This window comes from Amphiura filiformis, chromosome 18, assembly GCF_039555335.1.
Source record: "Amphiura filiformis chromosome 18, Afil_fr2py, whole genome shotgun sequence".
Taxonomy (NCBI): domain Eukaryota; kingdom Metazoa; phylum Echinodermata; class Ophiuroidea; order Amphilepidida; family Amphiuridae; genus Amphiura; species Amphiura filiformis.
Window position 1 is genome coordinate 3,734,201 of NC_092645.1, and position 24,664 is coordinate 3,758,864.

A 24,664-nucleotide genomic window follows, 5' to 3' on the forward strand; every position below is an offset into this window, starting at 1 on the left:
ATAGGGCGTGGTTGAAATAAACCCTTAACAATGCTCAATGTAGCGCTAACAGGATATGTTCTCCGAGCTTTGAATTGGGATGTAAAACTACTGTTTATTTCTAACGCGTTTAATTTCTCAAAACAACTTCCAAGACGTGTGAGAACGCAGCAAGTAGGCTAACTCATCTTTTGGGCAAAAATAAGAAAAGGGTCGGCAAAGGTGGGTCACGCAGAGGTGATGGCCGGGAATGTTGATTCTTTTATTCATTCTATACAAAAGAAGTTTGTATCTTAAGTAAACGAAGAATGTATCACTCTATATGCACTAGAATCTCAAACACACCCATCTGTTAGTACGCAGTTCTTTGACCCCAATATACTTCTACATGCATTATAATGACCTTTGAGTGTGTTGGGTACAAAAACTCATACTCCGTAACTTGAGGTCAACTTAAGGTATGCTTAGTGAATAGAGGTTTTTGAACTATGCCACTGGGGTTATATCATTTCATAGTGTAGGAACACTATACCGTATTTTGATTTAGAGACGATGTCACATCATGCCCACAGTATTTAGGATTCATGTTCGGATAGGATTAGGATTAGAGTCTAGCAATAAGAGATATCGTAAATGTTAGGATGAGGGTTAGGATTAGATTAGGATTAAGCTTGCTATTTCCCATGCATTCAAAAGCTTTACCATTTTCAACCGGAATAAGACCTGGAATGGAAATCCTCATACACACCCTTAAAGTGTTGACAAGTTTGTCATATATCCACGCCCAAATTGGACTTTAAAAGTGTGTTTTTGAACTCTCTCATTTATATAGCATCATATCGGGCCATTCCATTTGAAATTCATACACCCCTATGGAAGACCGGACCTTAATTCCACTGGGTGGAGATTTCCACATTATGCATGCGGGACACCCCATTTGAAATTATTCACAACCCATGTTTGGAAGATTAAGGTCATGTCTTCCATAAGGGGTGTATGGATTTCATCTGGAATAGCCCCGTATTAAAAGGTTAATGCCCATTGTTTTAAGATATTAAAAGTGAACAAACTCTTATCTGCTGTATGGATATGTTTATTGGAAAAGATCATTAACGTATTTGAGGGATGATGATAGGGTACCTAATTAGCCGTGTAGAAATCTCCCTTAGGCTGTTTAAGTTTGCTCGTCCCATACACTTAAAAATCAATTCCCTAAAGATGAAACTGTTACAGCGCTATGGGCCTAAACTCTGACAATATAGGATCTCTAATGCCTCATCTGTCAGTACACGGTTCTTAACCCCAATATACTTTTACGTGAATAGAATGACCTTTGTGATGGGTACAAAAACTCATACTCTCAAACATGAGGGAAACTTTTGAGCTCATGCTTGTTAAATGGAGGTCTCTGACCTTTGCCATTAGGATGAGATGCTCATAATACTATTAGTTCTGCACTATAAGTAAGAAAGCAGTAAGTGTATGCAAATAAGCAAACAGTTACCGTCTTCTTGTTTTTAGGAGGTATGTGTTTTTAAATCAGCCTATTTCCAAAGTAATAATGCAGTATCTACACGTAAATAACATAGCAGATACGCCATTTTGATCTGGGAGGCAAATATTTCTGAAAGTGTTTGAATCATTTTGCTCACAAAGTAAAATGGCGTATTTGATGGTATTGAGTAAAACTGATACTGTTTTTTTACATGGGAGACCAGATTTTGGGTGGGTGTATACGAGTTGTTTTTCTCGAGTTACCATCTTAAGGGGAGGTTATCGAGTGCCCATCAGACGGGCCAGTTTATGTTGCTACCGGACACCTGTCGGATCGGCGGGAGATTATGTGAAAAACGGGACATTTTTTAAAAATTACTTTTTCATTATTTTTTCTACATAATGAACACCTAAAGCAGCAGCTCCAAGAAGTACAGAATCATCCAAAATTATGTTTACTATACTTGTTTATTATGCTTTATTAAAACTGTGCTGCAATTTTGTATGTGCCTTTTGACCATTTTTGTAACTTCAGATCAAATTGGAATAACGTCTGCGCACTAACTTTTTTGGCGCGTTGAAGGTTAAAATCTGATTGAGTTACAAAGCAGGTACCCTGGCCCGCCCTCTTGGTATGAGATATACTTTTACTCACCGATTAATATCAGGATAATTTTAAACCAATCAGACTTTCAGATTTTCAACGAATCATCGGGTGGGATTTTCTTGTTTTTAAAGTCATGGTGTAGGTGTAATGATGCTCACGTTGCAAAAACACATTTTGCGAAACATGAATCCGCCGGAAATCAAACATTTCCTCAAACTCTTACCACGACTATAATCTACGGAATATACCCAAGATAGTCTGCAATCAAATTATCTTGTCAAGTGTAAATTTGACATTTAGTGTAAGAGATTGCTTGGAAGAAAAAAGAATCCCGTACGTCTTCAGTAGAAAAGTAAGGCCATCATCAGTCTTATTTGTCGCCTGTGGGGTCGGTTAAGAAAGAGTCGGAAGAAAGGGTAGGAGTGCTTTTCAGGATACAGCCAGGCCATATATCATGCATACCGATACATATCGTTAGTTGCCAGATAGGTGCTTTTGCCTGCCAATGAGTGGGACAGACTAAGTGCCGAGCCAAAGTTGAGAGATACGCAGTCTGCCAACTTGACTCCAAACGCGCAGGACAGGTATTTTGTGCCGTGTCTGTGGTCTGTTCATTTTACGTGGTGGAATTATCTTCATCAGTGGATACATCTTTTGTTTTATAAGTTCATGACTTGCTGCTTCGCTCTATCTGCAAGATGTACGGCTATAGCAGAAACGGATTATTTTGATACTTTGAAGTGGAGACAATATTGACTTGGAATTTTATTTGCATTTTATGGAATACTTTATTTCTTCGCTGATGAACTTCTACTAGCTCAATTAATGATTATCATTTATGGAATAATGCACATCATCTCCAAATGAATTTGCTTATACTTCACTCGTCAAAAGGTATGCTGTGTTTATTAAGTTACAACTTACACATTATATGAAATCATAAATGCTATTGTTTTTTTATCGTCATTGTTATTATAGTTTTCTGCATTGTTAGGCACATAACTTCTGTTTCGTTTTTTCAAATGCACACATTGTTTTGAATTATGGAAAATGGATCAGAGTAAAATATGTTATCATACATTTTCCGTACATTAGTATGCTTTCATCGTTTGGGTAATTATATCTGCACACATTTTCTCAGCACCAATTATCGAGATGCTCAATTTTGAGTAATTTTTGTTCAGTGATATCATAAATTAATTATCTTCCAACATGCTTCGCTTATTATCCGGACTTAGTTGACAGGAATAACACAGATTGCATAAAATCTGTCATTTCAAGTAATAATGTATAGACATATCTGTAAATAAATTACATCTGAGATACTGCCTGTTACTTGGGACACAGGTGTTTTGACCAAACGTAAAAGACAATATCTACAAGTAAATTGTAAAGCAGGTACTGTCTTTTTATTTGCGAGGCGAGTGTTTTTGAATCAGTCCATCACAAAGTCAAAATGATGTATCTACAAGAAATTAAAAAGAAAATACTGTATTTTTAGGTGAGACAGATTTTTGAATGTTTTTTAATCAGTCTATTCCAAAGTAAAATGCAGTGTCCACTTATCATAACTTAGCATACTCTTAGAATAAAGGTCGACTTAGAACATGTTGTCATAAAAATAGGACTCTCTCCAAAAATACGTGTAATTCTAGAAAGAACCATTATAAAAGGAACAAAAAGATTCAATTAGCTTTGTTGTTCTACAAGAACCATTTTTATGAGTTTTAAACTTTTTTGGTTCAAGGAACCATTTTAATACCATTTTAACGGATTAGGTTCTTTAACCCAAAAATAATTCTTTGTAGAACAAACAAAGCAGGTAGATCCTTGTTTGGTTCCTAAGAACCAGAACCATTTGTCGGAAGCTTCTTTCTAGAACTATTGGAGAGGGATAATTATAAAGGACAAAAAGGGTTCGAAGTCGATCCTTTTTTTTCTAAGAGTGCAGATACTGCGTTCTCACTTAGCACTGACTAATATTTCTTACTTTCATTGTTTTGAGGGAGATATTTTTGAATCCGACCAGCTCTAAAGTAAACGAAAGTATCTGCGAGTAACAAACACACTATATACTCCGTTTTGACTCCAGAGGGTTGACATTAATACCGGTACACATTTTATCCCAGAGGAGTTAACTTCTAGGTGCGCTTCCTTGTACAATTGTGTCAAGAATAACTCTGTTAATGTTCAAGGAAAAGATATTTATTTACTTTTGAAACAAAATGTTTTTAAAATAGTAATGGTTTTGTAAAATAATTCATTGGTGCGTGAAGGTGAAGGAAGCAATGTAGAAGCGACAGTTCAAGGCATATATGACTAGTATTATTATTGCATTTTTTAACATCCTGTATATGTGATAGTAAGAGAGATACAATCTTCAAACATGTTAAAGGATCCATGCACTACGTCATTGGTGCACAAGCAACACAACTAACTTAAACGTGAACATTGAATGTATCAATCTTTTAAAACTAAAAAAATTAAAATCTGTAGATTATAATTATATCATACACGTATAAATGATAATCAGTAACTTTGCTTAAATTATATGATACTGGGTACACTCTTAAAACATGATGTAAAAACTCAAATTTTTCCTACATCGTTTCCGTAAAAAGGCACATGTTTGTTTCGTTTATGCAAGAAAATTTCTTGAAATGTTTTTCTCCCAAAGTTTCGTATTTCCAAAATTTTAACTCTAAAATAAGGGGATATTCTAGAGAATGATGTACACACATAAACTGTTCTTATTAAGAAAACACCTAATTGAATGTTCAGTGTTAATTTGAAGCAACTGCTTCTTAAATAAAAAAATTGCCAAACGTCTAAAAGTATTTTTTTGAAATATTGAAGTGTGGATTTCAACGTCACAGTGATAAAAGTTTTGACTTGACTTAATTCCAAAGTGATGGATGGTAAAAAAAAGTCTGCAATGCTGCTGACTTAATTTCCAGAACAATTGAACTAACTAAATATATCATCATGTCATCCCCGGGATGTCATCCCAGTTTGGAAGTCCCTCGAATGCTTCCTTTCAAGACACATAATTCTAAAATTTCACAAGTTTCTACGAATTTATTGTGTCTAAAATGACATACACTAATCCGAGCAAACATTTAGCCGTGAGTGATCCCAAAGCGCTGCCCGGTGTAAGGCGTGTCACCATATGTTGCCTGCTAGCTACCTGCAAGTGACAGGGCGTGAAACCGAAATGATATTATTTTTAGATACTAAAAAGTATCTTGAAGCTACACTAATATGAGTGACATAAATTGTTGAATCCTGTGAGTGTATCTATTTTGCGTGATTTAAATTAATATTAATCTGCGCATATGCTGCATGTTTTAACTTAAAAGTGATTTCCATATACCCTTAATGCTATGTGTGCTATGCTATTATAGGCTTCAACATAAAAAATCTTTAAGCCTATAGTATTAGTTCAGTGGTTCTTAAGGTAGCTCTTGATATTTTGAGAAAATATCTCAAAACTTTGAGATATTAGAGCTACTTATTTTCTCAAAATATCAAGAGCTACCTTAAGAACCACTAGCACTGAACCACTAGGCTTCTTTGTACTCATTTGAATGCATGCAGTTACTCATGCTGATTCCAAATATCGTCCGACAATTTACAATTCTGAAATTTTTGAATTAAAAAAAAATGAAACTTGTCGTCTGCAGTCGACACCCGCGTAGCAATTCATGAGTTCATAATATAAAAATAAATAACATTATCTCAAGAAACAATGGAACAAGATGAAAGTACATATTTAAATTTGTTTAACTGTACTTTTCACACTGTAATGTTATTGTTAATTTTTGGCTCTTAGCGTAGCTAGGTGAGCCTTACTCATTGCACTCAGTGAGGAATAAATTTTTGCTACATATTTTGGCCACTTGTGTTCTTGCTTTTTATGCTAAGGTTTCTTTTGTTTATGATATTTGGCTTTGAATTTACGTTCCAAGGTTTGCTTAGTTATTTAGCAATCGATTGCACTCCTTTAGAAGTGGATTTGGGGTGGGGAAAGTACTTATTTTGAAGTGAGAAAAGTCAAAAGTCGTCTTGAGAAACAAGTCATTTCTATCGTTTTGCTTGGTTCCCTGTATGCGCTAGAGATTATTTTGGTCTGAGTAATTTAAGTTGTGAGATCATGGCGGGAATTGCCGGATTGCACTATTTTCTTTGGGAAAGTGACCTTTTATCATGAATTTTTGCGGTGATCTCACATGGATAGAAACGTGATTGGATGATTCCTTTGTCCAGATTGTTTATTGAGTTCTCGGGAGTTTTGTTACCATGGGACAACACTTCAAAATATTTAGAGACCAGCGGCGTAGTAATTTAGTTAAATTAACGCTAAATAACCAGGGTTGCCAAAAACATTCAGCCCGAATCGCAGGTCAAATAATCGAAAAGTCGCCCAATTTTTTTCTTTGCCCTTTGTATTCTATAGGGCAGGAAATTGTCCTGGGAAAATCTTCAAAAGTCGCCTAATTGGGTTACCAAATCGCGGGTTTGACAACCCTGAAAACAACGTCTCGGCAGCGAAGGTCACATGGCTATTCATTATCATTGTTTGTCTGGCACGCTTTCTACAGTGTGGGTTGGGAATTCTGAAAATCTGTAAAAGGTGGGAAATAAATTTTGCGGAATAAAGGGTGGGTTTCTAAAAAGCGTGGGAGCAATATATAAAGCGTGTGTGTAACGCTACCAATTGAAAAAAAATATAATAAAGTAATTTGATGATCTGTTGAAAAACATTCATATTTTCTTTATAAATCTGGAAAGAAAATGTCAAAAATTAATTTGCTGATGTTTTCAATTCGTACGACGTCACCCGTAGTAGAATCGACGCGCCGTGAGTTTTATGAATGAATAAAATTTTCAGTCTCTACACCAGCCGCTTTGGCCCGCTCGCTCACACTAGATGCTCGCTCACACTAGAAGTGGAGCGATCTGAACCACAGCGGCTGTGTAGAGAGTAGAGATCAGGATCTCAGCCCTTTGCCAAATGCCCATGTGTTTATGATAAAAAATCTAAAGTCGGATCTTTTCGAAAGATGATTGCAGTGATGCAGTTTTGCCAATATTATGTCGCAAATGTTTCAGATGAATAAGAAAATCATGAGTGTTTGATAGATGGGGATAAATTCTGCATCAATTCGGATTCTGAAATGGATTGATGGCGCAGATAGTGATAAAATAGACCCGGAAGTGACTGTATGAAATGGCGGTAGCGCCGATGTTCAGTCTTCCGAATTTGATAAAGTAATGCTGTAAACAATCTAAAGTCGTATCTTTTCGAAAGATGATTGCAGTGATGCACTTTTGCCAATATTATGTCGCAAATGTTTCAGATGAATAAGAAAATCATGAGTGTTTCATAGATGAGGATAAATTCTGCATCAATTCGGATTCTGAAATGGATTGATGGCGCAGAAAGTGACTGTATGACACGGCGGTAGCGCCGATGTTCAGTCTTCCGAATTTGATAAAGTAATGCTGTATAAAGCTTTGGTCACTCACAAACACTGCATAAGTATGGGGGTTCAATTTTTGATCAAAAGGGTGTCTGTCTAAAAAGTGCGGGGGGGAATATAAATGGTGGGGGTTTGACCCCCTGACAAACGTTCGAAATTTGTAGTTGCTACAACTGATCATCATACTATTTTATTCACTAGAATCTGTTTGTCTGTGTCTGCCTCTTTTCTCAGACTAGTGTAGTAATAAATGGTGGGGTTTGACCCCTGACAAACGTTCGAAATTTGTAGTTGCTACAACTGATCATCATACTATTTTATTCACTAGAATCTGTTTGTCTGTGTCTGCCTCTTTTCTCAGACTAGTGTAGTAGTAGCTCGTTCACGTAGTGATTCCGTTGTCCCACTGGCCTACTAAAGCTAAACGTAGATTGCATGGCGATCGGAGTGTTATCGTCAGAGCACCTCAGACTAGCATAGTAGGGGAAGCATGTTCCTCAAACTTGGTGGGTGGATGCATCTTTAGTACAACAAGTCACACATACATTATTTTCTCAATTCGAATTTTATCCTTTCTGGGTATGACTGATTTTGTTACCGTAAAATTTGTGTCAATTCCCGATATCACATATTAGTACCGTACACTATAAATGTACCACATTTTGTAGGCTCCAATTGCTGATTACATAAATGAGAACAACTGGTAACCAGCGGCACTGTACAGTACCGGCCTGTTATTCAATTGCATTGTGTGTGGGTTACGTGTATTTTATGTGTAAAATGCCTTCTGATGCGGTGATCCACCCAAAATCCCTGTACTAGGTGCATCTTGACCCCAGCATAAGTTTGTATTGGTTAGTGGGTCAAGGTCACCTGAGGTGATCCAGGGGTCATCTGAGGTCAAATTTGCAAAAACTGTTGTAGGGGCATGAAACTTGGTGGGTACAGTCAAGATTTGGAGTCAAATTTTAGGAAGGTCATCCGGGGTCACCCAGGGGTCATCTGAGGTCAAATTACTAAAACTCGTATGAGCATGAAACTTGGTGGGTACAGTCAACATTTAAAGTCACATTTTGGGAAGGTACTAAAAATTGTCGTATGGGCATGAAACTTGGTGGGTACAGTCAACCTTTGGAGTCAAATTTTGGGAAGGTCATTTTGAGGTCATCCAGGGTCACCTAGAGGTCATCTGAGGTCAAATTACTAAAAACTGTCGTAAGGGCATGAAACTTGGTGGGTACAGTCAACATTTGGAGTCAAATTTTGGGAAGGTCATTTTGGGGTCATCTGAGGTCAAATTACTTAAAACTGTCGTATGGACATGAAACTTGGTGGGTACAGTCAACATTTGGAATCAAATTTTGGGAAGGTCATTTTAGGTCACGCAGGGGTCATCTGAGGTCAGATTACTAAAAACTGTTGTATGGACATGAAACTGGATACAGTCAACATTTGGAACCAAATTTTGTGGGGTTGCATGTTCCTCGAACTTGGTGGGTGCATCTTGACCCCAGGCAGACCAGGTTTGTATTGGTTAGTGGGTCAAGGTCACCTGAGGTCATCCAGGGTCATCTGAGGTCAAATTAGCAAAAACTGTCATATGGGCATGAAACTTGGTGAAGGTCATTTCAGGGTCAACCGGTGTCACCCAGGGGTCATCTGAGGTAAAATTGCTAAAAATGTTGTATGGGCATTGGTGGGTACGGCCAACATTTGGAGCCTAATTTTGTGGGGTCGCACAGAACAAGTTTGTATTGGTTAGTGGGTCACGGTCACCTGAGGTCATCCAGGGTCATCTGAGGTCAAATTAGCAAAAACTGTCATATGGGCATGAAACTTGGTGGGTACAGTCAACATTTAGAACCAAATTTTTGGAAGGTCATTTTGGGGTCATGCAGGGGTCATCTGAGGTCAAATTACTAAAAACTGTCATATGTGCATGAAACTTGGTGGGTACAGTCAACATTTGGAGCCAAATTTTTGGAAAGGCATTTTGGGCTCATCCGGGGTCCCCCAGGGGTCATCTGAGGTCAAATAAATTCAAACTGTTGTATGGGCATGAAACAAGGTCGGAACAGTCAACATTTGGAGCCAAATTTTTGTTGGAAAGGCATTCTGGAGTTATCCAGGGTCACCCAGGGGGTCATCTTGAAAGGTCATCTGAGGTCACCATTTAGAGCCAAATTTTTGGGAGGTCATTTCGGGGTCGTCTGAGGTCAATTTAGATGAATTCTAATAGTTGTCAAGGCTTCCTATAGTTGTTGAAAGCTTCAAATACTAAAAAAAGGGATTTTAAAATTTTGCAGAACAAATTATTCTTGCTGGTTCAGTAGTAATTTCCACAATAATGAAATTTTCAGATTTTGCAACTCTAATGCGGCAAAAAATAATAATGCGGCGGAGGAAGATTGACCCCGCATCGAGTTTCAAGGACCGTATTGAATATTTGTGGGGATTTTTTTCAAACTGAAGGTTTAAAAAATTGATCGACCTACCCAACCTTTCCATAAAACTACCAACTTGTTGCGCATTCGACTCCAAGAACAATTGCTTTCCCACAAAAAAGCGTAGAGCCACAGCGCCATTGGTGCTCTTGTTGATTTTAAAACTGATTTAACCATTCAAGTTGAATGAATCAGATCGAATCAAATCAAATATCAAACATATGACACGTGACATAACAACTGATTTGACAACGCAAATTCATAAAAATAAATCATACCAACGTATTTGCCAACCTCCAGAATTTCGCAAATGAGAGGAAGAAAAGAGGGCGCAAAGCATCACGCCTGGTGGATGAGAATGGAGAGCCAAGGTGATGGAGCGCACGGCCAAACATTTATTTCCTCAACTCACAGACGGGCTCACAGATCTGTGTCCAAATTGTGTTGCTCGATTTTAAAGGAGATATCAATTTGTGGGAAATTGGGCAAATAAGACGATGACACTTTTTTTTAGTAATTACACATTTTCTGGTTTGTCTCTTCCACAGACATAAGAGAATGAACATCTTGGCTTGGTTACTATACATCAAAGCATTGGTCTGCCTCCTTCAACCCGTCAGTTCCATGGCCATGTGGGGAAGGCTATGCGGCAAACCACTAGCAGACATGGTCGCATTGGTGTGCGATGGGAGATACTATACCGGACAAACAGGTACGTAGAGATCACACGCTTGAGTCCTGATGGGTCGGCGATGCCGAGCCTGATCGTGTTTACCATAGGCTTACAAGTTCATTAGCAATTATTAAGCAAGCCATTGGGATATTCATAGATGCACATTGCACATCATCATAGAGGAGTTCGGATTTCCAGACTTGTCCAGTCATGCACAGATGTTGGAAACCCAGATGTTTAAAGTGTCCAAAGACTCAAATATCCGGCATAAAATAGTTCGAAATCGGAAATACTCAATTTGAGAGGCTCATTTTGTCAATGCCGTGATTTTTCATTCATTAATTCCAATTCCAAGCTTTTCCAGTAACCATGGTAACATTTGCAACTGAATTGCTGTTACAGAAAGCAAACTTGGAAATCCAGAAATTTCTTTGATTGAAAAGTTATCCCTCTATGGTGTGCACTGATTTCTGGAATAGCCCATTAGGCTTACCCAATTGTCATGGCAACGGATCCATTGGTAATGATGATATGAAGTTTTATCTTATACATTAGTAGGCTTGCTCTGTTATATTTGGGAAGGGGCAAGTCGGTGGGTCCTCTTGTCCAAGACTTCAGTAAAAGTATGTTGACATTCTAAATCTAATTTCTTAAGGTTAGCAACTATTTTAAACTGTTGCGATTCACAGCATCTTGCGAATGGTAGTAAGCTTTGGAAAAAAAAAATGCATTGATTTTTTAGAAGAATTCAAATCATAGATATACTTTTGTAGGAATTGTGGTTCTAGAGTTATGTTTTAAAGAAGGCTGAAACAACAACACCTTTGTAAAACGTACATAACTCATTAACAACAATAAATAGTTTTCGAAGTGTATGATTTCTAGAATGAACATTTGCAAAACATCAAAGTGTTATTTTTCAATAATCAATATCTAGTCTACCCTTATATTAAAGACGAAAAATGCATTATAAATTAATTCATTTAGTATCCAAAACGGGTGGTTTCTGCAGAGATATGAGGTTTCCGAAAGGTGAAGTGGTTGGAGAACTTCTTGACCGAACTTCATAATGATCGTAAGTAGTTGTGGAGTAAGATCTCAAAATTGTTATATGTAACATGTTTGATTCAGTTGAAATCCACACGAACCCTGTGGGAAACACAGGGGTGTAGATTTAAAATGGATCAACCCCATTTGAAATTCACACTTCCTGTGCAGAGATTAAGGTCATGTCTCCTACAGGGGGTGTATGGATTTCAACTGAATTAAGCCATTTCCACTTTTGGGGCATCTTAATTTTCACTTTCTATTGTTTTGTTTTTTCAGATTCACCACTTCTTTCAGAACGTCAAGCAAAATCGTTCACCTCGAATGGAGGCCGAAAACGGACGGGCAAAATCGTCACAGAATGCTGCGATAAACATTGTAATTTACAGATCATTGAGAGCTATTGTGCGCCATTACCAGAGGGACAAACAAGGACACAACTAAGACACTGGTTTCTTCATGAGAAGGAGAAAGAGAGCGCAAATGAAGAAAATAACACAGTGGAAGAACTTCCTCCACCGCCTCCTCCTCGCTCAGAGGAACGTGATGAGGAACAAGTCCCGGATGTTAGTCAAGATTTAACATTTTCAGACCATGATTGGGAGGATTCCATCGAATCCGAAACCCTGAATGAAGCTATAGTTATGTTAGCTGATGCGCCATTAACAGAACAAAATACAGAGGAAGAACTCTTACACAAAAAGGACATAAAATCAGGAACAAATACTACGATGGCCACGCAAGATGAGGCGCGGGAGGAAGATGTGATTTTAAGTGAAAGTAGTGATAGAACTAAAGGCAAAGGCAATAGAACTCATAGGCCAACTCATAGACCTTCTAGTGAGAGGAAATCAAGGCGGAGAAATAGCAAGGAGAAGAAGAGGAATAAAAGCAGGGAAAAGAAAAATAGGGAAGGTAAAAAGAAGAACAAATCCAAAAACAAGAAAAACCGAAGAAGAAAAAATAGACATGGAGAAGATGATTTTACACAGCCCACCGATGAACTTATTACAGATATAGAAGTGATGCATCCACAAGCACGGGTAAGATATATATTTTTCACTTATTCTATACAAAAAGCTGGTCCAACTAAGGAGGAAAACCAAATAATTCCTAAAATCATCCCACATTTAAAAATGTTGTCAAAAATGGTTTTGCAAAATAATTTGAGCAAATTTGAGCGAAATATTATGTTAGAATGTTTTGCATCAAGATTTCAAAATTGTTTTTGGAACGCTATTCAAACGTTTTATACCTCAACAATAAAACGTTTTTGTAAAACGTTTTTGTTTGCTGAGACCTAGAGTGAGTCCTCCTTGTTTCTTCATAAATGAAGATTGGATTGGGCTTGTTTAATTCATACCAAATAATTATAGTCAACACAATAATGTGAAATTCTGTTTTTTCTTTGAATGAGAAAATATAACTAGCTGGTCAACAACACTTACATGTTTGATCCGAAATTATTTCGGAGAAACAATTCTCATTTATTGGCGGTGTAATGACACTTAATACAGTTATTCAGTTCATTGAGTACACCGCTGATGACGGAGAATGGCTTCTCAAAAATATTCGGATCAAAACTTGTGAGTGTTACCATGGTTACTGTACCAGATTTAAACATTTGACAGGTTTGATGCATTTTACCAATGTCTTTATTCCCGGTGTTTTTCTTCTGTAGGTTGTATCCCGATCAGAACCTGTCCATGCGGTCGACGATCCAACAGACCCAGGCTCACGAAGCGAGCGAAGCTTCCTCACGACAATCACCGCTAAATTATTAGATGTAATAGGACTGCAACAGAATAGCAACCACGATAGGCGACGGTGAATATAGAACAGAACTTGCCTATATTTTCATCTGTGCCTTATAGCAACACCTTGACACCTTATTGGCATTTGCAGAAATATACCTTATGGTTGAAAAGGTATTTTAGAAGGTAAACTTTGCAGTCTTAAATACCAATGTAGGTGACTCAAATATATGCAGCATAAGGTGTGCATTAAAAAGACGATTGTGGTGCTTTAAATACAACTGGTAATCGGCGGTGAAAAAGGCGGATTTGTATTACAACTAGGTGTATAAAGTGCCTTTGTTAAGTCATCTTTATACGGTGTTACGTTACGTGTGAAGGAAATGCTATATATCTCAGATCAGAGAACCTTTACGAAAAAGCCTTACACACCTTTGTTTAGAGCGAACGGTGTTTCGTTGGCAAACTGTACGGCTGCAACAAGGTTTTTTCGATCAGTTTAAGGTAACTTGTATATCTGATCTTGCTGATGGCGGCTGTATTATGAAGATGACGAACTTATATTATTTTTATTTGTCTCTCTGTAGACAACTCATGTTTAACATTTTATGTGGTGTTCTACTCCGTCCAAGTAACATAAGTGTTAAGAGAGAGTGGTGTCGAGATTTGAACCCGGGATTTGAAGGTCCTATGAACCAAGTCTCAGATACAGCCATTGTATTCTTTCACTGGCTGTCATAATGTATGGTATATATAAATAGCAATGCCTTAATATTGTATCACAAATTTAAGGTACATTCTGAAACTTGAAATCAGTGCTCATTAGGAAACGAATTTGGAGAAAACCTTCTGTTAATAAAATACTATGCTGAGCCACCAGCCTGGGTGGCTCACGCTCCAGCAATTTCAGATGATTGAGCTAGTTCAGTAATACATCAAAGAATGTCTTCCAATTCATGAAAACAAATAGATAATCAGCTTATCGGATTAAAAGCTTAGAGGGAAGGTCTTGCTGCTCAGCGAGTGTTTGTAATTATCATCAGGTTTTCTCCAAATTCATTCTCTAATGTAACATGAGCACTTAGTTATGATGATAGTAAATCATAACGTTGTCATTTTAGTGCCTTGAATAACGTCTTTCTTGCAGAAAACGACATGACCTCAAACGGGTCTGGACCGATCTGGGCTCGTGTGGAATTAAGTTTGGCACACCTTGCGTTCAAAGGGGTGCTGTTAGGTGGAGCAGATCATGGTCTGTTTGGTTCACTACAATAGTGTGTGTAAGCATTGTTAGGGGTAATGCGGTAACAGATCTGAATCGGTCCGGATTGATCAAAGTACCAAGCGGTTTAAAGATTTAAAGATGGTCCATTTCATGTTGAAAGTGTATCTTCCAATTTTATTATTACCATGGTTACTGTACCATTTGTCTTCTTCTTTGGTAAACTGTAGGGCATTTTACAATAAATGGATTTGACAGTGTCAAATTCACAGCATTAAATGTACTTTATGTCTAGCTTCTTGAGCATCACCATCGCCAAGTAAGTTTCCCAGGCACATCAGTACCAACAGTACCAAAATTGAAATTACATTGTTCTCTAATTTCCCCAAGAAACGTTTGACATCAATATTGCTGACATTGAGTTTACCAGTGAAACCAGTGAAGCGTATTATTCGTGATCAAGGCTCATTGAAACAGCGGTCAATGGTTTCCTCGGGAAACGTAATGTTAGCAGCATTCATGTTACACGTTTCTCGTGAAAACGATTCAGCAGTATTATTTAATACTTGTCAGCAAGACGTATACGCCTCGAAATATGTCAAAAGCTGAAGATGTTTTGCACTATTATTTGGGTTTGACACTGACATAATATACTCACAAAGTACGATTCACCTTTTGGCAATATATCCCGCCCATCAAGTCAAATTGAAGTATCTGCTATGTTATCAGCTTTGTTTTACTTTAAATTGGGAGTGATCTGATGCAAAAAGACTCTCTTCCAAGTAAAATGTCAGTATCTGCATGGTATATGTTATTTACGTTGTAGATAATTGCAATTTTACTTTAGAAATAGACTGATTTACGGTAGGCTACCTACCATGTTAAAAGGCAGGATCGTATTATGTATTTGATGTACGTAGATACTCCCTTTTTACTTGAGCTGACAGGTATATGATGATAAAGGTGAAATGGTGATGATGATCGAAGAGTGATTCAAACTTTGAAAACTGGGTGCTTTAAAAAAGCCTTACGGCGAAGGATCAAGTCGTTGATATATATGCCAGGTAGATATGAACAACGAAGAAGAATCGAGTCGCGACGCGTGCAGTGAACGATGGCGACTGCTGGGCCTATGTGTACTATAAACTGGGTTCACCGTGCTGTAACCTTTTGCAACTGGGTGAAAAATATTGATACGGGACCTGTTATCATGTTGTTTCATATTAATATCTTTAGTGAGAACGTCTTAAGAGACTATAGTGTTTGTTACATAAATGCAAGTTATTAAATAACAAATTAGCCGCCAGATAGGTTGAGTTTCATACTGCGGTTATCAAGACGCCGGCTGTTAAATTTGCCGATACAAAACAATTTGAATTCGCAGTAAAATGGCTAGGTGTGTTAATTGGGGCGAAAAGGAGGCTATTTTTGAACACACGAAAATAAGGTGCTGCTTTATGTGCGTAAACGGGTGTGTAGATAATTTGTTTATCATGTGACCCGATCAAACAGAATGGGGACAATGTCGTCAATTTGTTTTTGAGCTTTACCATTCAAATCATTAATAGGCTATTGCTTATAAAATAGCAAATTTTAAAACTATATACATCTTTGGCTTTTTAGCTGACTGTTCGAAGCATTGTTCACATTTTACTTGATTGGGTGAGATAATATTTGTCAATCTTCTCGTCTGCGCCCTCGTTTGACCACATTGTTGACAATTAATCATTAACATATTCTTCAGACCGTACGTTCTGATTGGAGTTATTTTATTCTCAGACTCATAACCAGAATGCTGCAACGTCAAATTTCCTTAGAAGTTTGACGTTGTGCAGGTCACTCAAATTTGACATAGCCGCGATTACGGCGTATCGCGGTAAATCGTCGACAGAGATAACATTTCTCAGTGTTTGTAATCAAAAGCCATTTTAATAATTGTAGCTAAATTGACAGGACTATTACCGTTAGCATGGTTAGGGGCAGCTAAATGAAAGCGTTGTCGTTTCCGAATGTTGCATATTTGTTCACTTTTTATTCTAATTCAAGATATTTTAAAAATAAGTTCATAACAAACTTTCGGATAAAGTGGTGACAATGGAAAAACGTGTTAATTAAGCTTAGTTTAATCAGTATGTTGACTATGTCACAAACAAGTGACTAATATTCTGTGTAGTTTTATAATTTGCTTGTTAGTCTTTCTATTTAATTTGTTTGTAATGGTCACTTTTTAACATTAACAATTGACCTTTTCGGTTAATCCCATAAGCCTTTGCGAGTACATCTGAGAACTCGTCATATGAAGACACGCCGATCTTCGCCGATCGAACATCGTTACTGCGCATTGCAAGTCGCTGTGACGTCAAATGACGACATCTCAGATGTACTCGAAAAGGCTTATGAGATTTACTGAAAAGGTCAATTATTATTTTGACACAAATTGGGGGTAAAGGACAAGAAAACGGAAAGTATATAGATACCGTAAAACCGCGTCTACAAGCATACAGAATGTTTTTGATGACAGCTTAATTAATCCAGGCGCTTTTCTTAAACCAAATCATAAAATCATGGAGTTTGAGCAAATAAATTACCGAAACAAGCGTATACAAACAAGTATTATTTTATGACCGATTTATTGCATTGGCATAATTACTGCTGTTTCGTAAACACTCTATATGCGTGTAGACGAGGTTTTACGGCAGGCTTTCTCGAAAGTAATTAATAATACGTTGTAGTATTTCTACGAGTACATGTACGCTGCCGGTTATCACACTACCGGTGCAGCCGGTCCCTGTGTGAGTGGTCGAACTTTCGTCAGATGTGTATCTGACTTCATCAGTCCTGATAACAGATCTGACGAAAGCTCGACTACTCACACAGGGACCGGCTGCATCGTTACTGTGGTAACCGATGGCATACTCGTAGATATACTGTAACTTAAATCGGAAAGTGTTTTAACATAATTTAGTTACTTAAAACAAACTAATCTAACAAATTTTGAATCGTATAAGTAGTATAAATGAATACGGTGAAAATTAAATACGTTGAATTCAACTTATTATGCTAACATTTCATCACCCCTGACAACATTGCCTTGTGGTAATGGCACGTACCTAACAGGTTCAATAATTGTAGCCTTTTATAGAATTTGACAAGTAGTTTTCTAAAAAGAGCAGGCTTCCAAAATTGGGTTATTTCAGACAACAATACACAGTTAAAATAATGGTAAATTTTACCCAACGTTGGACGTATAATTATTATGATCAACAGGTGGGTAAGATATTTTGTGGATGATATTTTAAATGGAATGTTTTAGGTTTTGAATTCAGGTTTGAGTGTTTCTATGTGTTAATTTTAACATTAAAACTTTGGGGCAAAAGCTTATCTGGAATACGTCATAATATTAAAATAACGAATATTTATTACAATGAATTATTATGGGTTTGGTTGCGACTTAAAGACACGAAGACATTATTGATAGAAATTAATTTATCAATATTAATTTTATGTTTTTATGTTGACTTGTATTTTTTCTAATATGTGTAATAGTGACAATTCTACGCAATTTTGTTTCTCAAATGAAATAATAATAATGGTTATACTAATGTAACGAGTATTATTTGGAATTATATTATTCTCGTAATGCGTTACGTATAATTATTTACCAAATGTTCAAACAAATATTGGGTCAAGGGTTAAGGTAAGGCGCATCTTCGATCGAGTTGCATAAGCGACATCGGCATTGCAAATTTATTGTGGGACGCGTGCAGTTTTGGGACGCTTTTAACTCTGACCTATCGGGCAAATTGGTTTAATTATTATTCATTCCATGTTATCGGGAAAATATTTGAAATAATCATTTTGTGAGATTAACCATGTTTTTGTTTCATTTCTTTTATCCTAGTAAAACATTTGAAACAATATTTTATATACGCACAAAACAATCCCGATAGGTCAGAGTTCATCGTGTCCCAAAACTTCAAAAGCTGTTCCACAATGCAATGCGAATTTTAATGTCAATTTAGCTTATTTACTTCAATATTTTTGTATAATTTAAATATGTGTTAATTTAAATGTATATTAAATGTTTACCTTCCCAGTAAAACAGTATCTGATGCTGTTGTTTTTTTAAATCCTTAAAGAGACCCATTAGATACTGCATTGGACTATACCAGCTGAAATCCACACTCCCCTGAGGAAGACTAGACTTGAATTTAATCTTTTTGTTTTTCAACTTGAGTTACCAAAATGAGTGGCTCCAGTTGACACCTATACCCCCTGTGTGGTAGATTAAGTTCGTGTCTTCCATAGGGGTGTATGTATTTCAAATGTAATAGTCCATTGCTACTCTACTTGTCCAAGTTTAAGGGCATATGAAAAGGTTGTAAAGATTTGTGTCACATTTTAAGATGTATAATTTTGTAAACGATTTTAAAGCAAGTGTAATGGACATAATTTGTCTCTTAAAATTTGTATTTTAGATCATGTCTGTGTGACACGTATATTGCCAAAAAGTGTGAACTTTATAGATTTATCTTTATTAATGGTGCTTCACATTGTAATTATTGTTTACAAATTGTGTAAAATCGATCACTTTGTGATCCAAAAACACTAGTTGGGTGTAAATTCGATCACTTTGTGATCCAAAAACACCAGTTGGGTGTAAATTCGATCACTTCGTGATCCAAAAACACCAGTTGGGTGTAAATTCGATCACTTTGTGATCCAAAAACACTAGTTGGGTGTAAAATCGATCATTTTATGATCCAAAAAACACTAGTTTGGTGTAAATGTTGTATTCAAGAGAGCTTTGTGGTTTTGCTACAATTTTTCAGAGTGAGTTTTCTTTGTTATCTCTGACACAACAGCATCTCTTATTTGCGTTTTAAATTATAGATATTGTATGATAATATTAGAAGAATATTTATTTTGCATACTTGCATATACATGTTATATAATAAGTTATGTAATAAATATAGATTGAGAAAATATAACGTAGGTGCCTTTCTTTTTTATTTCTTTTTCCCCGTTCAAAATACCGGATGTCACCTCAAACCCAAAGAGCGACTAGATTACAGGCCCGTACGATTTGGGGGGGCAAAAGTCTTAAAAATCACAATTTGGTCAAAAATGTCTAAATTTTGGGATGAAAGTCCACTTTTCACTAAATCGTTTCCCCAATTTTTTTTCCAAAATAAATCATACGTATGAGTCTGCTACATTGCAAAAACAGTTATGTCTCGATATTAAACATTTTTCTTGTCGGTCGGTCGGGATTTTTTGTACCCCAATTTTTTTTTATGGAAGCTAAAATGACCCTAAAACATCACCGTAAGCTTGGAAATTTGGCAAACATTTTATTTTGAAAATGTTCTGAATTTTGTCACAATATTTCGATCAAAATCAATCAATCATGGCCCCAAAACGGGTGATTTTACGTGATTTTAGCAAAAGGTAAAAAAGTCCTCCGTAACAGGTTTTACACTCGTACAATATTTTTGTGACTCGTGTATTATTTTTTACCAACCTGACAGGCATTCACAATAAGCATGATAAGACAAGCCACAGTGTGCTTAATAATGGTCAGTGGTATCACCATTTGGGTGGGGTGGGTAGGGTGAGGTGGGGTAGGGTGGGGTGTGGTGGGGTGGGTGGGGTTGTGTGGGGTGGGGTGGATGGTTGGAGGGCAAGGACAGGGGAAAGTGAATTTTGAGGGTAAAAATTCGACGTTTGGGATGGACTGGATATATGATATATTTAATTGAGAAATGTTGGATTAAATTTTAGACGGGTGTGTCGAATTATGCAAATTATGATTGATAGTTACATAGTAATTATATTTATGTATATTTGAGTCTCAGCGCATAGCCTAACGTATTCACATAATGTCATGTTATTAAAATAATTACCCGAGTCATATTTATACTAATTTGGGATTTTGGCATAAATCATCGTGAGAGACACATGTGGTAACAATGCATAATTTCTCACTCGCTCTCTATGTAGGGTAGCCAAATCAAAATAATAATATTTGCCTAAACAAAAACAAAAACAAAAAACACCAAAAAAACAAAAATATAAAATGACTAAGGCAAATAGTTTTATTTCAATTTTTCTCAAACTAGTAAATATGACTTTGGCAATTATTTTTAATGAGGTGACCATAATTTATAATAAAATATTGAAACCATTATTTTTTTATATTTTAACGTAACAACTCCCGGATCTCTTCAAGAGGTGTTAGGTTAAAATAAAATAATTGTCTAAGAAAAAATAATTGTAATCTTTGTATTATAAGAAATTTATGAACCAAATATTAATCATAAACTCCTTTTGAATCTAATCGTGAAAATGTTGAAGCTGTTTTGATGCTTTTGAACGATCTGATCTAACTTTTAAATCATTTTCAGTAATGGTAAAACTGATCAAAACACTTTTAATTGACACTCTTGTGGTCTAGATTTTTAATTAAAATAATCTTTATTATGTTTATTGTCATTACTTCTTGTGGCAACACTTTGTTTTTAAAAAGTTTCTAAAGTGTATAATTGGTATTTGAGATATTTATATCTTTTTGGCTCTTCAGATTGGCAATGATCATAATAATTCAGTGTCCCCTGTTTAGGCTGTTCATATCCATACACATGACTTTAATCTTCCACACGGGGTGTGTAGATTTCAAATGGAGTCACCCATTTAGGAAACTCCATTTGAAATTCACACTCCCTGTGTGAAAGATTAAGGCCACGTCTTCCACAGGAAGTGTAAGGATTTCAACTGGAAAAGCCTATTTCAATGGCCATCTCAAGATCCACGGAACCAAGACTAGGCATGTTTGGATCCAATTTCATGAAAAAGTTTTTTTTAATTTTGTAAAATTTTGAAATTAGTTGACTTCTTGCACTTGACACCCGCATGATGAGGCTTAATATTGGGAATTAATATGGAACAGTTTGTAAAGGACAATTGTTGCCACGAGAAATCAAATTGTAACAGATATATTAGTGTGTGAAATCGTAACTGATAAATAATCATATATTTCTAAGATTAAAGCTGTAAAATTATATATCCCAGCAAACACAAAATGTTTCAAAGCGCTTTTAAAACGTTTTATTTTGGTTTAATCAAAATATTTTAACAACATTTAATGTCTGGTTTTTATGAACAGGAAAACGTTTTTTTAAACGTTTTGTATAAAAAAAAATACAACATTTTCAAAAACTTTTCAAGAGAACTATGCTAACAATATTATTAAACATTTTTATACGATTTGATATTTTAAAATATTTTAGCATATTTAAAAATATTCTGGGAACATTTTCTAAACCTTTTTGCGAATGTTTTCAAAAACATGTTGTGTTTGCTGGGTATATGAATCTAATAAAATAATACGAAACTTTGTTTTTCATTTACAATGATAAGCAGCATTTGGGCTATTCCATTTGAAATCCATACTCCCGGTACTATAGGTTTCAAATTGAATATAGATAATTGGGTAACTTCTATTTGAAATACTCAATTGTCATGATCGTGGAATATAGGTAAAGCCATATCACGGAGAGTATAATAGTTTTAAAATAATTAACCCCTACAAAATTCCACTTGCAAAACATACTCCCTCTGTCGGAGACTGTTTTTAAATCATCCACAGGGTATGGAATAGATTTTTTTTTTTAAATTTCAAATGGAATAGCCCAATGTTTGCTATAAAAATCAGCAACATTTAAAACAACTCACCGGAGTGATGATATGAATTTCAACTCTTGATCATATTAATTAGAAGATAATTTATGTGATTTAATTTATTTAGATTTTCATTCAGGTAAGAAAACACGTAAAATTATTAAATTGACTATTGGTACAATCAATTAATACTTATTGTTAAAAGCAATAATATTAAATATGAATAAAATTCACTACTCATTGTCTAAAATATATCAGCATCTGTATGTATTCTTTTAAAAGTCTATTGTGTCTCATGCTTGAAAACATTCTCTGCACTCTTAAGGGCTGGGGTATGAAAGTTTGGACAGTATTTATTGTGGGACATTAGAGCACATCAGAAATATCGAATTGTATTCTGAATACGAAGAATGTCCTTCTGATATCAAATAATTTTGATTTTTTGAAATTCGCAATGTAATACATATTTTATGGCAAATGAATAAAATTGATATTTTTGATATTTAACAGTACTCGAAGTAAACTTTATAAATCTGATGATTTATACTTGAAGTGTATGTAGGTGGGATGAAAAGCCGACGATCAATTGAAAATTGTGACCTTTCGTATTGAAGATATGGATTTTTTCCCCAAAACACCAAAACAAAATTAGGTCTTTTTGGGGAAAAAATCCATATCTTCAATATGAAAGGTCAAAACTTTCAATTGATCGTCGGCTTTTCCTCCCAGCTACATACACTTTAAGAATATATCATTAGATTTAAAAAATTTACTTAGAGGACTGTTATATATCAAAAATGTGAACAATATCAAATTTTAATAATTTGTCATAAAATTTGTATTATATCGTGAATTTCAAAAAAGTCAAAATTATTTGATATCAGAAAGACATTCTTCGTATTCAGAATGCAATTCGATATGTCTGATGTGCTCTCATGTCCCACAAAAAATACTGTAGAAACGCTCAAAACGCTCATTCCAGATCCCTTAAAACTGATTGCCCAATAATTATGAGTAAACAAGGAACAGCGAAAACAATTGAGAAAACATAATGCTCATTGAGATGCGTCTAATTTATCCAACATTGAGTACTATTTAGCTCAATTTGTTCCCTTTTAACCCCATGAGAACTACCTGGCGATTGGCCAAAATGAATGCTGTGTCCGATTTTGAACCAATCAAGGAGGGTATTAATAAGATGATCTGCAAATGCAGGTTTGACCATAAATAGTTTAAAGCCTAGTCATAATTTGCAATTGAAATGAGCATTTCAAGTTATCAACCAATCAGAAATGCTGTTAGATGATCAGTAGTGTCCAGGGGATTAACTCAATATTGAGTAATTTGTAATTAGAGTGTAAAATGAAAAACTGAAAAGGAGTTCATGATCTTGATTTTGTTTTTGTTTTTTATTTGTTGTTGTTGTTGTTGTTTTTATTGTTGCTGTGTTTTTTTCTTTCCCTTGTACAGTTATGATTATCACTTATACTGCAAATTAGTATCATTAGTACTTCCGGGTATAGCCTAATCATCCCTATCCTTAACTAAACCATGACAATTTTGCTCGAAAACAATGGCTACAAGTTGATGAAAAACCCATAAATATTCATCTTATCTTTATGACCTCATATAGCACTAGGTAAATCGGGTTGATGACCTTTGTTAAATAGGGTATACCGATATAAGCCAAATAGTCTCAGGTCCAGTGGCACAGTTCAGGTACTTCCATCCAACAATCATAGGTCTAAATTTGACCTCAAGTTACGGGGTATGAGTTTTTGTACCCAGTTCGTTCAAAAGTCATTTTATGTGTGTACAAGCATATTAGAATTAAAAACCTATGCCGTGAGAGATGCGCATGTTGTGTCATCTTGAATTAGTTCACTTGTACATCCCAGTTTTAAGTCATTTATTTTGATCAAAATCACACTTATGTTGATGGATAAATAGCAGTTTACGAGATAATTTATTACAAAAATCGACCCCACGGACTCAGTCCATTGAACTATGCAGTAGTACTCGGATGGTTATTGGATATATTATGATGTATTACTACACAGACCCCACGTAGGTAGTGTGCTGACCCATGTAATAGTAATTCACCCTGAATTTAAATCAAAGAAAAGACTAATGATGATATAGCTCTTCAATCATGTCGTTAGAGATCTCGTATATGAACTTGGTGGATGCTGGGACTAATGGGACAAAATCATATTGTAAGCATTATTGTTAGTATCTGAACTGCATTAATTGCACTCAGTGGCTCTTTCCGTGGGAGGAA

At 35.9% G+C, this 24,664-nt stretch overlaps 1 protein-coding gene across 3 annotated transcripts in view; it reads left to right on the plus strand.

The window, feature by feature from the left end:
- LOC140139761 (uncharacterized) overlaps nucleotides 1-13,660 on the plus strand; it is a 149,825-nt gene extending 136,165 nt beyond the window's left edge. For 2 of the 3 annotated variants that reach the window (XM_072161468.1, XM_072161466.1), the window contains exons 2-4: nucleotides 10,556-10,719; nucleotides 12,007-12,770; nucleotides 13,409-13,660. In XM_072161468.1, coding sequence (XP_072017569.1) covers nucleotides 10,566-10,719; nucleotides 12,007-12,770; nucleotides 13,409-13,558 — 1,068 coding nt within the window. In that variant the 5' untranslated portion in view covers nucleotides 10,556-10,565 and the 3' untranslated portion in view covers nucleotides 13,559-13,660. Of the gene's footprint in view, nucleotides 1-2,594; nucleotides 2,975-10,555; nucleotides 10,720-12,006; nucleotides 12,771-13,408 lie in introns of those variants that run through there. The other variant, XM_072161467.1, reaches the window with a different exon arrangement.
- The last annotated feature ends 11,004 nt before the right edge of the window (nucleotides 13,661-24,664 follow it).